At 43.6% G+C, this 17,166-nt stretch overlaps 1 protein-coding gene across 8 annotated transcripts in view; it reads right to left on the bottom strand.

Annotated features, from left to right (window-relative positions):
• SHROOM3 (shroom family member 3) overlaps window positions 1-16,385 on the bottom strand; it is a 259,403-nt gene extending 243,018 nt beyond the window's left edge. For 2 of the 8 annotated variants that reach the window (XM_024108440.3, XM_065595984.1), the window contains exon 1: window positions 15,713-16,367. In XM_024108440.3, coding sequence (XP_023964208.3) covers window positions 15,713-15,877 — 165 coding nt within the window. In that variant the 5' untranslated portion in view covers window positions 15,878-16,367. Of the gene's footprint in view, window positions 1-15,712 lie in introns of all 8 variants that reach the window. The other 6 variants (XR_010601216.1, XR_010601215.1, XM_065595994.1 and 3 more) reach the window with 6 other exon arrangements.
• Between the last annotated feature and the right edge of the window lie 781 nt (window positions 16,386-17,166).

Below are 17,166 nucleotides of genomic sequence, written 5' to 3'. Positions count from 1 at the left end.
CCTGATCCAAAATCCCGAAGACAAACAGCACTAAAATCTGAGTTCAGATTATCTCAGCTCCAGCTCTAGTTTTTAATTAATGCATTGTTTTCTATTGGCCTCCTCCGATACTTCATGCTCCCTGGTGTGAGCTCCCTGCAAGTGCAGAAGAGTTTTAGAGATTGCCAGAGTCCTCCCTAAAAAACTGTCAGTTCTGCACAAACTCTTATTTTGGGTCTCACTGGGGTGTGTTTTATACAAACCGATTCTCCAACTCACTCTCCAGGATCAGCTTAAATCCAAAATCTGGTAAATGTTCAATACACTACAGAAGGGTTTAGTCACTAGGGTGCCCCCTTATGGCTGGGCATAACGTTGCAGCTCTTTTCTCTCCAGCGCCCCTGGCCAACATTCACTCCATTCCTGCAGTGGTCTGCTTCTTCCCATGACCCAGCCCTCTGGCCAGGTTATGTTTTATTTCCACCCCTTCCAGGGTAACAGAAAGTCCAACAAAGACTCTAATGTCCTTACGTAGAATCATAGAATATCAGGGTTGGAAGGGACCTCAGGAGGTCATCTAGTCCAACCCCTGCTCAAAGCAGGACCAATCCCCAACTAAATCATCCCAGCCAGGGCTTCGTCAAGCCTGACCTTAAAAACCTCTAAGGAAGGAGATTCCACCACCTCCCTAGGTAACCCATTCCAGTGCTTCACCACCCTCCTAGTGAAAACGTTTTTCCTAATATCCAACCTAAACCTCCCCCACTGCAACTTGAGACCATTACTCCTTGTTCTGTCACCTGCTACCACTGAAAACAGTCTAGATCCATCCTCTTTGGAACCCCCTTTCAGGTAGTTGAAAGCAGCTATCAAATCCCCCCTCTTTCTTCTCTTCTGCAGACTAAACAATCCCCGTTCCCTCAGCCTCTCCTCATAAGTCATGTGCTCCAGCCGCCTAATCATTTTTGTTGCCCTCCGCTGGACTCTTTCCAATTTTTCCACATCCTTCTTATAGTGTGGAGCCCAAAACTGGACACAGTACTCCAGATGAGGCCTCACCAATGCCGAATAGAGGAGAATGATCACGTTCCTCGATCTGCTGGCAATGCTCCTACTTATACAGCCCAAAAAGCCGTTAGCCTTCTTGTCAACAAGGCCATACTGTTGACTCGTATCCAGCTTCTCGTCCACTGTAACCCCTAGGTCCTTTTCTGCAGAACTGCTGCCTAGCCATTCGGTCCCTAGTCTGTAACAGTGCATGGGATTCTTCCGTCCCAAGTGCAGGACTCTGCACTTGTCCTTGTTGAACCTCATCAGATTTGGAATGTATGTACAATTACTTAATCACCTGTATTTCCAGATGCAGACCCCCACCCTCCTCTAAATCGTAACATAGGCTTATCTTTTCCAGGGCCATTATTTATAATCGTCATATTTCACCCTGGTGATATGGCCCTTGGCCCTAACTCTTGGCCCCATGAGCCTTACCCAGGGTTTTAAAATCATCCTTATCCCCTTTTGTTTGGGGGCTTCACCTCACCTTCCTAGGCTGGTAGAGAAACCCAGGGCCTCCCACTACCCTGGATCGCAGTCCAAGCCAGGCTAAGCAGGTAAGGTCTGCTCCATCAGACACCTTGGTGCTGCCTCCCTGGACTACTTCCAATTATTAGCCTTTCTTTAGGGCTTTTCCACAGCTCGTTCCCGGGCGCTCTGTAATGAGCAGTGCCTCCCAGAGCTTCTCCCTGGAAGTCTGGGGCCTACCTTTGTGTCAGGGTCAAACACAGGAACTTGTTCCAGTCTTGTGTCTTCCAAGCATCTCCTCTCCCTAGACTTCATCCTCACCCTGCAGCAACCTTCCTGCTCTCCAGCGGTCTCTCCACCGCCAAGAGGCCAACTGCAGGGTTCTGCTCTCGCCCTGCAGATCCTTTCTCCTCCAGACATCCTCTCTTTATAGCATCGCTCACCGATGCCCAGCTCCTCCCCAGTCTATGCCATCCTCCAGACACCAGGTGCATTAATTGAGCTCTCCAGTTCCAGTGAACTCTTTCCGAGCCAGTATGGAGTCAATACCCCATTGCATAGAAAAGTGTGTCTGGTAGACCCTTCTGTGACTCCCGAGTCCAAGTCAGGACTTAGGCAGAGACTGTGTAGTGACATCAGGCAGCACAGGCTGTGTTTAGTATTAGACCTGGAAAGGGGTCTTGTCCGTGTCCAGTAACCTGAATATAGAACATCCCTGACGTCCATTACAGCTGAGTCCCGCCTTCTCTTTGCTCTGAGACACACCACTAAGTGCGTGACCTACTACAGTGGTGACATGAGGCCAAATGACTGAACAGGAAGCAAAAAAGGGCTCAGACTAAGCCTCCCAGATCCAAATGCTCCTGAGTTGTGTGGAAGTTTAATTCCACAGAGAGAGGCTGTCTTCAATAACAAGGTACCTCTAAGTATGGCTACTGAGCTGGAGAGAAGCACCTGGAAGTCCCTCATCTCTCAATCTGGAGGAAATATTTTTCTGGGGATTCATCTTAACAAATTTACCCTCTGGAAAGGAACATCTGTGATTTGTGTCTGGAGCAGAGGAGCTCTGGATTCACCTGTGTTTTTGTTAATAAGGGAAGTTGAGATATTTCTAATGGGTCAGAGAGGGAAACATTTGTCATGACAAATTGCAGATGGCCTATCTGCACCATCAGGCAACCCGTCTCCAGGCTCAAAAGCTCCCGCTGCCCGTGTTTGTGGTGCATCGGCACCCCAGCGAGCTAGCGCTCGCGTGTCAGTCAGTCAGCAAGGAAGCCCTGTGTCCGCAAGTGCTAATTCAGCGTAGTGGAAGCAAACAGAAGTCTTTTTGTGGCATGGGGGGATTGGCAGCCTAATGGAGGTGGCTGACAATAGAGGCCTTTTTGCTAAGCAATTCTGTTCCTTTGAGAGAAGGTAGGAGATCCTGTCCCCAGAGCTGGCATCAGAAATTGCTAGCAAGGCCCCACTCAGAGCCCTCAAAAAGAGGGGAAAGCGCACCGGGGACTCTTTCTGTGCTGCACCAAAATTATTTTCCCTCTGCCCTATAAGTAAATGTCTCTCTCGTTCCCATTTTCTAGTGATCTGGGCAATTCCTGGTCCTTAGGGCTAGGGTATGCCCTTTCATACAGGAATGTTGTGAACCCTACTAGCATATTTCATTCTATTTTTAAGCTGTGTGTGGATTTCGTGGTAGTGAAAGGTGCCAGATGGATCACCCTGCAAAATGTGGTCCTCTGCTCATCAACAGAAGAAGCACATCTTCCCTCTGTGTCTCGCATATGTGCTTCACCACACACCTGAAGAAAACCCCTCTAGGGGGAAGAAGGGTGGTTCCTTCTCTGTGCCCAATCTGTTCTTGGCCTCTTTGCTGAGAGTGCAAGGAAGAGTACCAATTAGCCGCATTTTTTAATTTATGGGGACACCCGTCCACTTGAATCTGGACTGAAACCACCGCATGAAATACAACACATTTAGGAGCCTAGCTACACAATCAATAGGATTATTCCCTTTTTCAATGAGTAAAATGAAGAATATATGAAGGAACAATAGAAACTCTCCAGCCAGGCAATACTGTATATTCTTTGTTGCCTTCCTTATACCACGGGCCAGTCCAAAGCAGGTCCCTGGATGTCTACTTACAATACTTCAATCCTGCAAAGTTTTACACCTATTAACTTTACACACTGTGACTAGTCCCATTGAAGTCAATGAAGTGAGGACCTGCGGGTCCCAAACCCAGGTCTGCAGGCCGCTGCTGCCTCCATACCACCATCAACAGTTCTATTAGTGCAGTGGTTCCCAAACTAACCATTGCTTGTTCAGGGAAAGCCCCTGGCGGGCCAGGCCGGTTTGTTTACCTTCCGCGTCTGCAGGTTTGGTCGATAGCAGCTCCCACTGGCCACAGTTCGCCGCTCCAGCCAATGAGGGCTGCGGGAAGCGGCGGCCAGCACATCCCTCGGGCCGCGCCGCTTCCTGCAGCTCCCATTGGCCGAGAGCGGTGAACCGCGGCCACTGGGAGCTGTGATCGGCCGAACCTGCAGACGCGGCAGGTAAACAAACCGGCCAAGCCCGCCAGGGGCTTTCCCTGAACCAGCTGCACCCCTAGTTTGGGAACCACTGTACTAGTGGCTGGAGAACTGGGAGCCCTAGGGCCTTATGCTCTGCTAAAGGAACGGACCACTGAACCTAGCTGGAGGAACCTGGTACACTATTTAAGCCAGAAAGAGACACAGGAAGTTGTCCATGCAAATGAATGTATTCCTGGCGGGCTGCTACATTGGAGCCTGCCTTCTTGCCTGAGTTCTGCCTTCCTGACTCATCCCTGGTTCCTGCCTTCCTGACCTGCTCTGGTTCTGGCCGTCCTGCCTTGTTCTTAATCCCTGCCCTTGGTCTCTGCCTCCGACTCCAGTTCTGACTTTTGGCTTAACTTAGCTCCTACTCCAACCAGGGTGTGCACAGGAATTTCATCCACAAGTACTTGGCTGCGGTGGGGTCACAGAGCTCCTCCGGTTCCCAGACCTCAGAGAGCTCCTTCGGCTCTGGGGCGGTGGCATGGGCACAGAACTCCTCTAGCTCTGGGGCCAGAGGAGCTCGCTCTCCCTCCCTGCCGCAACCCCAAGGGCAGAGGAGTTCTGTGCCCCTGCTGATTATTGGGCTGGCCTGTGCCTGCTTGCATCTCCTTGTGCATGCCCTCTGACTCCGACCACTAGGTCTGACCACCCAAACCCCAGTCATGACAAATGAGGCTACTCACAACGCATAAAGCTAAGCATTTGCACAGGCCTTTGCACAACTGAAGCCTTATATTGTTGTCATATTATGACTATATAAAAAAAAAAGACACAAAAGCAAGGTACATATAATCCACTTTAAAAACCAGACAAATGTGGGCCCAGTCCTGCAACACTGCTACACTCACATGACACAACTACATATGAGTAGTCTCACTGAAAACTCTAGGGTTACTCAAAAACATGAAGTTACCCACATGCATAATAAGGGTTTGCAGGATCAGGTCCCTGGTACTGTATGTGCATCTGATCCTGCCCCTCTGAAGTTAATGGGAGCTCTTCCATTAACTGCAGTGGGCATAGGTCAGATTTCATATGAATAAACATTAGGGCTGTCGATTGATCACAGTTAACTCACACGATTAACTAAAAAAAAATTAATCGCAATTAAAAAAATTAATTGCGATTAATCGCAGTTTTAATCGCACTGTTAAACGATAGCATCCCAATTGAAATTTATTAAATATTTTGGATGTTTTTCTACATATTCAAATATATTGATTTCAATTACAACACAGTATACAAAGTAGATAATGCTCACTTGATATTATTTTTTATTACAAATATTTGCACTGTGAAAATGCAAACAAAAGAAATAGTATTTTTCAATTCACCTCATACGACAGGGGTGGGCAAACTACGGCCCAGGGGGCTGCATCCAGCCCTTCAGACATTTTAATCTGGCCCTCGAGCTCCTGCCAGAGAGTGGGGTTGGGGGCCTGCTCCGCACAGCTCCTGGAAACAGCAGCATGTCCCGCCTCCGGCTCCTATGCGTAGGGAAAGCCTGGGGGCTCCGCACGCTGCCCCCGCCACAAGCGCTGCCCCTGCAGCTCCCATTGGCCAGCAAATGCAGGGGCTGTGCACAGAGCCACCTGGCTGCACCTCCGTGTAGGAGCCAGAGTGGGGGACATACTGCTGCTTCCAGGAACTGCTTGAGGTAAGTGCCGCCCAGAGCCTGCACCCCGACCCCCTCCCATGCCCCAACCCCCTGCCCCAGCCCTGATCCCCCTCCCACCCTCTGAACCCCTCGGTCCCACCCTCCTGCATCCCAGAGCCCTCACCCCCCCCACCCGCACCCCAACCCCCTGCTCCAGCCCGGAGCCCCCTCCCGCATCCTGAACTCCTAATTTCTGACCCCACCCCAGAGCCCTCACTCCCTCCCGCACCCCAACCCCCAATTTTGTGAGCATGCGTGGCCCACCATACAATTTCCATACCCAGATATAGCCCTCAGGCCAAAAAGTTTGCCCACCCGTCATACAAGTACTGTAGTGCATTCTCTTTGTCATGTAAGTGCAACTTACAAATGTAGAATGTCTTTGTTATATAAATGAACTCAAAAACAAAACAATGTAAAACTTTAGAGCATACAAGTCCACTCACCTACTTCTTGTTCAGCCACTCGCTAAGACAAACAAGCTTGTTTACATTTACAGGAGACAATGCTGCCCGCTTTTTGTTTACAATGGCAACAGAAAGTGAGAACAGGCGTTCGCATGGCACTTTTGTAGCCAGCATTGCAAGGTCTTTATGTGGCAGATATGCTAAACGTTCGTATGCCCCTTCGTGCTTCGGCCACCATTCCAGGGGACATGCTTCCATGCTGATGTTGCTCATTGAAAAAATAATGCATTAATTAAATTTGTGACTAAACTCCTTGGGGGGAGAATTGTATGTCTCCTACTTTGTTTTACCGGCATTCTGCCATATATTTCATCTAAATCAGCTGATGAGAGAATCCATTTGCTGACTAAGTGGTTAAAGTTTTCTGCATTGGTTAAGGTGTTTCAAGCATCTGCAGATCTAGTAATCTGGACATACACTAACATGTTTTCTCCTGTTAAAAGTTAACATACAGAAAGATGGAAAAATCTGTGTGTGTGTTAATTCATTTGAAAGATGGATAATTTCAATGCAGCTTCTTTCCAAAGACCAGTCCTCTAAACAAGGCATAATATTCTTCTTGGCTAGCAGTGGGACAACAGCCAAAGCTTTGGAGCAAGGTTGAGAAACCAGTGAGACTTAGTCTCCCTTTTGTGTTGTTTTTGAGATAAAAAGCAGCATTGTCAATCAAAACTGTATGTGAGGGGTTTTGAAGTAGAAGAGTGGTCTTGACATGCCCCCCGAAGCAGTTAATATTTCTCGTTTGTGTGGGTTTTGAGAATGATTCTGTCAATCAACCTCTGTATTTGGATCTATTCACCGTTTCTTCCCAGCTATTCAAAGACATAAATACTCTCTTGAGGTGAAGGGGCAAAAGAGCTTGATGGGGAGAGAAAAAAGTCTCTCTACAGCAAGCCAAACTTCATGCTGAACTTTCTAAGCAGAGTGAACTTTGCAAGGTCTCAGGCCTCATAATCCAATGTAAATCTCAAGGAAAATGTATACTATTCACCACTGGCAAAGATTCCTTGTTACTTATCCTTGTTCATTACTCAGATCTGTTTTCTGGCATAAAATTACTTCACAAAAGATTATTATTAGGACCCTGTCTGTTTAAATAGTGTTTAAAAATATTTGCTATAGAGTAAAAGGATTATAAATAAAAAGCAGACAAAAACAGTCCCTCCAGTACAAACCTTGCTGTATTAGGGTGTGAAGGTGGTTTGAATTCAAATCCTCCATTATGACCCCAGCCTCCAAATACTGCTTTGGTGCCTGTTCCTATTTTCTGGGTCATAGTTCAAATCTTGTTAATAAAGCTGTTGCAAGAGGACTGAAAGTCGCACGAGACTTGCTCGTGGTGGAAATCTCACTAAATCAGTGGTTCTTGATTTCTGCCTTTTGGGGCTAAAAAAAATCTCACGAGAAGAGCAAACAAGATCTCACTGTGTTGAATGTGAACTTGATTTGCCCTGACTTGGTCTCCAGACCAAGGCAATACATTAAACCCAATCCAGATCCGCACTACTTTCTTAGTCCCACTCTAGCTGTGAGATCAATATCGCAAGAGTAAAAGCATCTGAATATTTCTATGTGGCAAAGATAGTCAAGCTGGGCGTGGGGAACAGCCTTATTCATTTCCCCTTGGCTTGCTACAGGAATTTTTAATGGAATGTAATTTAATAACATTGTTTGGTGCATCCTAGAGCCATGCGTGATCTATTTCTGCAATCTCCTTGGTACACACAGACCTTTAGAAACGTAAGGTGATGTAGGCCTCTGAAATGCCCATTTATTTTAAACTCAGTGTTCATGTAATTAACAAGCGGGCTGTTTCTCTTGCTAGGGATTAAGGCATCTGAGACGTTCTTTCTTGGCTAGTAGTTATATGGGAACATTTTTCACATGCTGTGCGGTAGCTCATCCATTCCCTTAGCTCAAAAGCATAGGTCACCGACAGGGTCTTTGTGCCAGAAACACGAGACAAACCCTGAGGTTTACCTCCCAGCAGGGTTGTAGGAAGCAATAAAAGTTTAATAATAATAGGGATAGCCTGGGAGAGAGCATGGGAAATAATCTTGAATACTAGCAAGAGCTTTAGCCCATATTAAGGGCCTGATCCAGCTCCTGTTGAAGCTGATAGATGTCTTTCCATGGACTTTAACGGAAACTAGATGGGGCCCTTATCCATGAGGGGCCTGTGCCTACGCTGCTTCTAACACTTTCGTTTAAGAAGCCTCTCTCTGTCCTCACTTGAGTGAGCTCATAGTGCATTTAGCGACACATAATGAGAATCGTTCTATCAGCCTTGACAGACCCAAACCCAAAAGGACATTCTGGACCTCAGCTGGCCGGCTGACAGACTCTTCCAAGTCTTCGCCTTTGATCCGGCTCCAAATTCTGTAACATTTTGATCAAAGGACTCACAGAGTCAGCATTCTCCCATTAGGTCAGTTCCAGGAGTCTATCAGTCTTTCCCACTCTGACATCCAGATGGCTTCTAAGTGAAATTAAATGGTCTAAGGCACCAAGAGGCAAAGACTCTTTGCTAAGCCTGGCATTTTATTTTTAAACTCTCATGACTCTCTACAAAAGATTATTTTAAAACTGTTTGTTAACCTTTCTGTAGGTCTTGATTTGCTAAAGAGAAGGAATCACTTCTCCTATTAAAGGAGCTGAAGTTGGCACATTCAAGAAGCTGCAAATCCTTCATCTTGGCAGAGGATTAGACTAGATGACCCTTGTGGTCCCTTTTAACCCTATGGTTCTATGATTCTAAGATGGACATACTGTCCTTGGCATGAGAGCTAGAGATACCAGGACACTGACTATACTTTTACTCTCTAAACGTTTGTGTGTTCTCATTCTTCTACCATTTGTTTGGGTTTATTTTATTTATTTTTATGCCCATCCACAGAATAACTTTCCTCCATGTTATTAGACATAGTACTTTTAAATTTTTTCCCTGTCTTTCAGTACACACCAGTGAGTGAGACATTAAGTCCTAGATTAATAGACTTTAAGCCAGTGAAGGGACTGTCATGATCATCTAGTTTGATGTCCTGCATAACATAGGCCGTGATGGTTACACAGTAATATATTTTGGTGCTGTGTGTAACACAGCAAATCTTCAGAAATCGAGTCTTGTGTGAGGAAGCAGAAAGATAGAACAGTAAGAGCAACAAGTGGAGAACAATAATTCAATATTTATTTGGGCTGTCAAGAGATTAAAAAAATTAATCACAATTAATCACACAATTAAAATTAATCACAATGAATCATGTAATTAATCGCTCTGTTAAACAATAATAGAATACAATTTATTTTAATATTTTTTGATGTTTTCTACATTTTCAAATATATTATTTTAATAACAACACAGAATACAAAATGTACGGTACTTCACTTTAAATTTATTTTTTATTATAAATGTTTTCACTGTAAAAAAACAAAAGAAATAGTATTTTTCAATTCCCCCATTACAAGTACTGTAGTGCAATCTCTTTATCATGAAAGCTGAACTTACAAATGTAGAAATATGTACAAAAAATAACTGCATTCCAAAATAAAATAATGTAAAACTTTAGAGCCTACAAGTCCACTCAGTCCTACTTCTTTTTCAGCCAATCGCTCAGACAAACAAGTTTGTCTACATTTGCAGGAGATAAGGCTGCTCACTTCTTGTTTACAATGTCACCTGAAAGTAAGAACCGGTGTTCACATAGCACTGTTATAGCCAGCGTCGCATGATATTTACATGCCAGATACGCTAAATGTCCCTTAATGCTTCAACCACCATTCCAGAGGACATGTGTCCATGCCGATGACGGGTTCTGCTTGATAACAATTCAAAATAGTGTGAACCAACACATGTTCATTTCATCATCTGAGTCAGATGCCACCAGCAAAAGATTGGTTTTCTTTTTTGGTGGGTCGGGTTCTGTAATTTCTGCATCACAGTGTTGTTCTTTTAAGACTTCTGAAAGCATGCTCCATACCTCGTCCCTCTCAGATTTTGGAAGGCACTTCAGATTTTTAAATCTTGGGTCGAGTGCTGTAGCTATCTTTAGAAATCTCACATTGGTATTTTCTTTGCGTTTTGTCAAACCTGCAGTGAAAGTGTTCTTAAAACGAACAACATGGGCTGGGTCATCATCCGAGGCTGCTATAACATGAAATATATGGCAGAATGCGGGTAAAACAGCATAAGAGGCATACGATTCTCCCCTAAGGAGTTTGGTCACAAATTTCATTAATGCATTATTTTTTTAACAAGTGTTATCAGCATGGAAGCATGTCCTCTGGAATGGTGGCCGAAGCATGAAGGGGCATACACATATTTAGCATATCTAGCATGTAAATACCTTGCAATACCAGCTACAAAAGTACCATGCAAACGCCTGTTCTCACTTTCAGGTGACATTGTAAACAAGAAGCGGGCAGCATTACCTCCCGTAAATGTAAACAAACTTGTTTGTCTTAGCAGTTGGCTGAAGAAGAAGTAGGACTGAGTGGACTTGTAGGCTCTAAAGTTTTACAGTGCTTTGTTTTTGAGTGCAGTTATGTAATAAAAAAAATCTACATTTGTAGGTTGCACTTTCATGATAAAGAGAATGCACTACAGTACTTGTATGAGGTGAACTGAAAAATACTATTTCCTTTATCATTTTTACAGTGCAAGCATTTGTAATAAAAATAATATAAAGTGAGCACTGTACACGTTGTATTCTCTGTTGTAAATGTATTTGAAAATGTAGAAAAACATCCAAAATATTTAATAAATTTCAATTGGTATTCTATTGTTTAACAGTGCAATTAAAACTGCGATTAATCACAATTAATTTTTTTATGCGTGATTAACTTTTATTAGCTAACTGTGATTAATCAACAGCCCTAATTAAAAGATACCCAACAGCCGTCTACAAATTACTGGGCTGCAGATGGATGCCCACTAACTGATTCAGTTAGTTTCAAAGGCCCAGATCTCCAAAGATATTAATCTCAGTGGAAGTTAGAGCCTAAATAGCTTTGAGGATCTAGGCCAAGGTGTTTAGTTAAAGTATTTTCCAGTGTCTGTAGGACATGTGGAAGGGTTTGGGGGATGGGGCCTTAGCCCCAATGTTTTCTCTTAAAAGATTTGGACCTGATCCTAAATTCCTTGCACATGGAAAATTCCCATTGCCTTTGGGCCAATGCTTGGCACACACCATGCCGGTGTAAAGAACTGCCTTTCCATGGTGTGCAGTCCTGAGAGGCAGAGAGCTTGTATTTATGCTTCTGGACCTTTCTTAAGCTCACCAATCTACCTTCCCCTCAGTCACAGTTTCAAAGGCTCTCTTAGGTGAGATCACCAACTGAGTGATACTTACAGGACCAAAACAATTATGAATTACTGATGACTACAAATATAACATGTCTTATGTCATCCATGATCGTTTAACTGGTAGTAGATTGGGTAATGAGAGAGACCATAGAATAACCAAGGGGTGTACAATAGGCTTTCACACAGAAGTTAGAGGACCTTGACTTTGCAGATATCAACTTACTATCCTATACCCACATAGATATGCAAGCCAAACCAAATTATTTCCAGGCCAATACATAATTAGTAGGGTTGAATATCAACACCGAGAAAACACAAACCAAGAGAATCAACACACAACAGGAAACGCCAATAACACTTTCTGGGACTTTCACAGAAGGGGTCCAATGTTTCACTTCTCTTGGCAGCATTGTAAGTACAACAGGTAGAACAAAGACCTGAAAACTAGTTATAGAGTCATAGAGTTTAAGGGCACAAGGGACCATCAGATCATCTAGTCTGTCTTCTTGTATATCACAGGCCACCAATACCCCACACTAAACCCAACAACCAAAATAAGACCATGGTATTACAGCCCACAGGCGACAAGACTATTATGTGCCACAGGCAGAGAATAGGAAAGATCACGGTGTACCAGTGCCTGAGGCCTCCAAAATGGCAAGAAATGATTAACTGAGAGATACCCAGATAATCCTGGCAAGTGACCCACACCCACATACTGCAGAGGAAGGTGAAAAGCCCCCAAGATCACTGCCAATCTGACCTGGAGGGAAAATTCCTTCCTGACCACCTCACCTATGGCGATCAGTTAGACCCTCAATATGTGAGCAAGAACCAGCCAGCCAAGCACCTGAGAGAGATAATGCTTAGTGCTACCTCAGAGTCCTGGCCCTCCCCATCCAATGTCCCACCTCCAGCCCTGGCCATCCCTGATGCTTCAGGAGAAGGAGATGTTAAAAAAAGAAAAACAGAATACACTGGGGGTGGGGAAGTCCTGAACCCCTGAAGCATGAACCTTTAGGAACATAAGAAATAAACTGGGAGTGAGCCTTTGTAACTCTAAAGCCAAATCGGGAGAAACAGAAATCTTGCCCCTCTAAACTAAACTTTGAATATTTAACACCATTGCAAAACCAGTCTTACTATATGGTGCTGACACTTGGAGACTTATTAAGATCTTACTATCTAAACTTCAAGTTTTCATAAACAGCTGCCTTAGACAAATCCACAATATCAGATGGCCAGAAAAAAAATCACAAACAAAGAACTCTGCAGGAGGACGAAAGAGAAGCCAGTAGGACAGGAAATTATAGAACAAAATTGGAGATGGCTAGGACACACATAGAGGAAAGATCCAATACCATAACAAGACAGGCATTGGACTGAAACCCCTCCCGGGCAACAGACAACAAGGTAGCTAAAGGATAACGTGGAAATACACAACAGAAGCAGCATAGAAAGCTATCAACATGACCTGCTAAGACCTGCAGCAGGAGACTGGCAAAAAATAGACTGCATGGAATAGAGAGGCATGAGAAATAGAGACAAGTATCACATGTGAGCGGACTTGCCAACTATCGAATATTCCATGGCCTTTTAATTGTGTTACATGGAGATAACAGGACATAGAATAATAGCTGGTAAAATCACGCTGCAAACTTTCAGAGACTTCAGGTTACATGGTCACTGAAATCCAGATTCTCATGTACACTTTGCACCACTCTGGCAGTGTCAAGGGACCTTAATGTGGGTGTAAATGTACCTTACTTGCCAGACCAGTGTAAACAGGCCACAGTGTAAATGAGAATCAGGCCTTAAATCTGAATTACCACTCATTTAAGTTCTTAACCTGCCTCCATGCCCCACTTTTCTCTAGTTTTTACAGATCAGCAATACTACTACTGCTAGACTAAATTCTGCTCATCTTGTCACCGTACTTACCTGAGTGGTCCCATTCATTCCAATGGGACTTCTTCGGTGAGTAAGTCAGGTGGTCAAGATTTGACCTATACAGTGTTTTCATTTATTATTCCCAACAGTTCCTAATAGCTTTACAATATAATCTTGATCGGTCAAAGAATAAAGAATTACGTATTATCTAGGTCAAAAAGCTTTCTAGGTAACTAACATGAATTCACTATCTGCTATTCAGAGTGAATTATGAACACAGATATGTTACATAGCTATAATGTATTAATCTATATAACCAGATTGGTTTTCAGCTGAAACTGGAAGCAAACCAAACCAAACCAAACCCATGCTTTGCACAATTTCCAGAGAGTAAAACTCATATGGAAGCTGGCAAGCTAGCATCTATGCCACTGATGCATGAAAAGATGCACAAAAATGAGTGACCGCGCAAGCGAGGCTGTAGCTACAAGTTAAAAAAACAAAATACAAATTTTTGCAGTGTTGTTTTAGGGAAGGAAGGCACAAGTCATACAGCTGCCAGTGGCCTCATGCACACTCCAGGCATGTTTGACATTCAGGGGGCTGGTTGCTGAGGAAACCAAATCCCACAGACTCATTAATGTCCCACAGCAAGAGTCATCTCTGTCTCATTTAAGAAAAGTTATTGAACTTTGTATGTGGTGGGAAGATAGTTCAGGATTAAAAGCAAAACCTGCTTTCACCACAACAGTAAAAACATTCTCATGCCCAAAGCTGAAAATCTGACACTGCAATATTAGTCCCTAATCTGCAAAAAGTGAAATATAACGTATTGACTCAGTGATGTGATGTTTTGCTTTATGTGTTTGTCCCAAGTTGTCTCCATTTAATGATTGCTCTACAGGAAAGGGGGGGGGATGTTCATTTAAAGCTAAGAACCAGTTCAAGTTGGGAACGTTTATGTGAAAGTCCCAATCCCAAAATCCTTGCTCATGTGACTAAAGGGGAAATGAATTGATGGGAACTCATTGATTTCAATGGAGCGACTCATGTGAGTGAGGGCTGCAGGATCACGCCTAAATGGAATAGATCCAGAGTGCCAGAGTTTTCTTTTAGCTGCCATTGGTTTTGATCCTCTGAGTTTCTAGAGCCCACAAGTCCCATCCTATATAACGAAATTAGATTAAATAATTATACATATGCATACAAACTCAAACACACACCCGAAAGGTCCATTCTTTACATTATGTATATACACATATACATGCTATTGCCAATAGCCTAGCAGAGATTTGAGAACCACAAAAGGTGCATTTTTCTAAAGCATTTAAGTCCCATTTTCAAAAGTGACTTAGGCACTTGTGAGTCTGTCTCACTGAAAGTGAATAGGACTTAGGCCCTCAGGGACAGATTTTTAAAGGTATTTAGGCACCTAAAGATTCAGATAGGTGCCTAAGGGGATTTTACTTTTGAATATCTCATGAGACACCCATCTAAATATTTAGGTGCCAAATCCTATTGACTTTCAATGGGATTTAGGCTCCTAAGTGCTCAAGTCCCTTTTGAAAATGGGACCTAAGTGCCTTTGAAAATGTTACCCTAAATATATTTGCCATCTATGCTATCAGTTACCTGTAGGTTCATATTGCATTCCTGAACAATAGTAATTTAATTCCAGAAGTACCACATTTCATAGGTATTTAGTAAATAGGAAAATGCTGGGGTGGATTTTTAAAAATTGCTATGTATATGTATACTTTCTGTGTGTGTATGTGTATGAATAGTCACACACGTGTATATTTATATACACATACATACCCAGAACTATTTACTACACTTTTCTATTTTTTTCCCTTCAGTTCTGATTAGCTGAAACAATATCATGTGACCTAAAATGTTTTCTCGCTAGTCAATTCACAAAAGCAGGTAACGGCTCACTGAACATGCTCAGATGCACCATGATTTCATGGTACAAGATGGCTGGTGCAGCACACAAAAAGAAGATTCACCCGCTTGCATTTTAAAAGAAACTATGATGAAATGAATAGAGCCTCTTTCTGAAAGCAATAGTTCCTGTCTTTTGGACAGGAAAGTTACTTTGATAGCTTAACAATGCCCTTAGACTTCAGGCATTACAATCAACAAAAGGATGTCCTGGACACCTAGGGATGTCAATAGGAGCTAGAAGTGCTCAGCACTTGCCAGGATCAGTCCAAACCCAGGAACAATTCCACCATGTAGGAGGCAATATTTTACAACTATTGCCCTGGAAACCAGGCATTTCTGCTAACTTCTTTGCATCCTGATTTAAAACAAACAAAAGTACCTTGGAGATGATTAATGGTTCCCCATGCTCCAGTCCGCCTTTCAGAGTGAATCCCCATGGAGCTCCTCCTTGAAGCAACACCTCCAGATAAATGTATCTTTCTTTATAGGTTATGCTGGATTCTGAAGAGGCTATGCCAGTGGCAGTATTGTCTAGCATCCTCATCTTTATAATCACATACTCATTCAGCCACAAATCCCACTGAAGCAATCACAGAAGAACAAGTTGAACTGCCCCCAAGTCCACTACGAGTCATCCTTAAGCATGTGAAACCCTGGGCTGTTTGGGGAGAGGCTTCTGACACAGCAAGTTTCTCTTCTGAGTTGAAGTCCAGGGTCCTGTGTTGGAAAGTCTTCACACCAGCATTTCAGCATGTTGCTTTTCCTTCAGAACTCACTGAGTCCTTGCCGGCCTTTCAGTATTGTGTCTTTCCCATCCTAAGTATTCCTTGGCAGGATACCTTTCTGAAAATTATTCTTCCTGCCCTTACCATTTCAAACCTGTGTGTTTTACGTAAATTGGACAGAAGAAAAAAAACTATGTAGGTTTATAACCACTGGCCAATAAATTGCCAAAATCCGAACGAATGCTTCATTTGTGATTGATTATCAGTCTTTTCTTCCTTTCTGTGTGTGATTTACCATTATAATGGCCTTTTTGCCTCAGTCCATTGCACTAAAAGAATGAAAGCGTCTTCTCCCTCTCGCTCCCTCTCTCCTGCTCACTTCACAATTTTCTGACTTGTCAAAAAGAAAAAAAAAACAAGGGGGGAGAAAGCCCAGACCAAAAAAGCATTTCCGTGTGGTTTTAAACTTGAAATAACTTCCCATGTCTTGAATTAAAAAGAACTAGAGTCTACAGGGCAAACAGGAAAGGCAGGTGAAATTAATCCCTTGAAAAAATGTTAAGTTGATGGCTGAGTTCTTTTCACTTTCCGGGCTTTCCCAGATGATCTGCCAGAGTTGCAGCAGCTACTGCTGCTCAGAGGGAGAGCGGGGAAGTGAGAGTAAGCTGGATTAAGGCAAGGGGAGGCAATGCTGCCCATTTCTGCACAGCAAGCATGGAGCTATGGAATGCAGGGTGCAGAATCTGGTGCTCCCATTTCCATTGGCGCCAGGTTTGTATAATTTTTGGTGGTGCCGAGAACAGGTCCAAGTCCCGCCTCCCCCACACCTGCCTTGTAAGCCGATCTATATTTTTTAAAATAATGTAAAAATGGACGGGAAACAGTAAGCGTTTAGTTTACCTATGGCTTGTCATGCAGGAAGGGGGACAGTCTGACCCAGAGTGATTTCTGATATGTTTACATATTAGTAGCTTCTCTGTGACAAGCCCTCAGTTGTGAATTCGCTGGGAGCTAGTGATTGGATATTACATCATCAAAATGCATAGCCCACCAACCTGAAAATGGCTCCGGACGATCAGGACCAAATTCTCACTCAGTTCCACCAGCT

This window comes from Chrysemys picta, chromosome 5 (assembly GCF_011386835.1).
Source record: "Chrysemys picta bellii isolate R12L10 chromosome 5, ASM1138683v2, whole genome shotgun sequence".
NCBI classification, from domain to species: Eukaryota; Metazoa; Chordata; order Testudines; family Emydidae; genus Chrysemys; species Chrysemys picta.
This window is presented reverse-complemented; position numbering and strand designations above follow the sequence as displayed.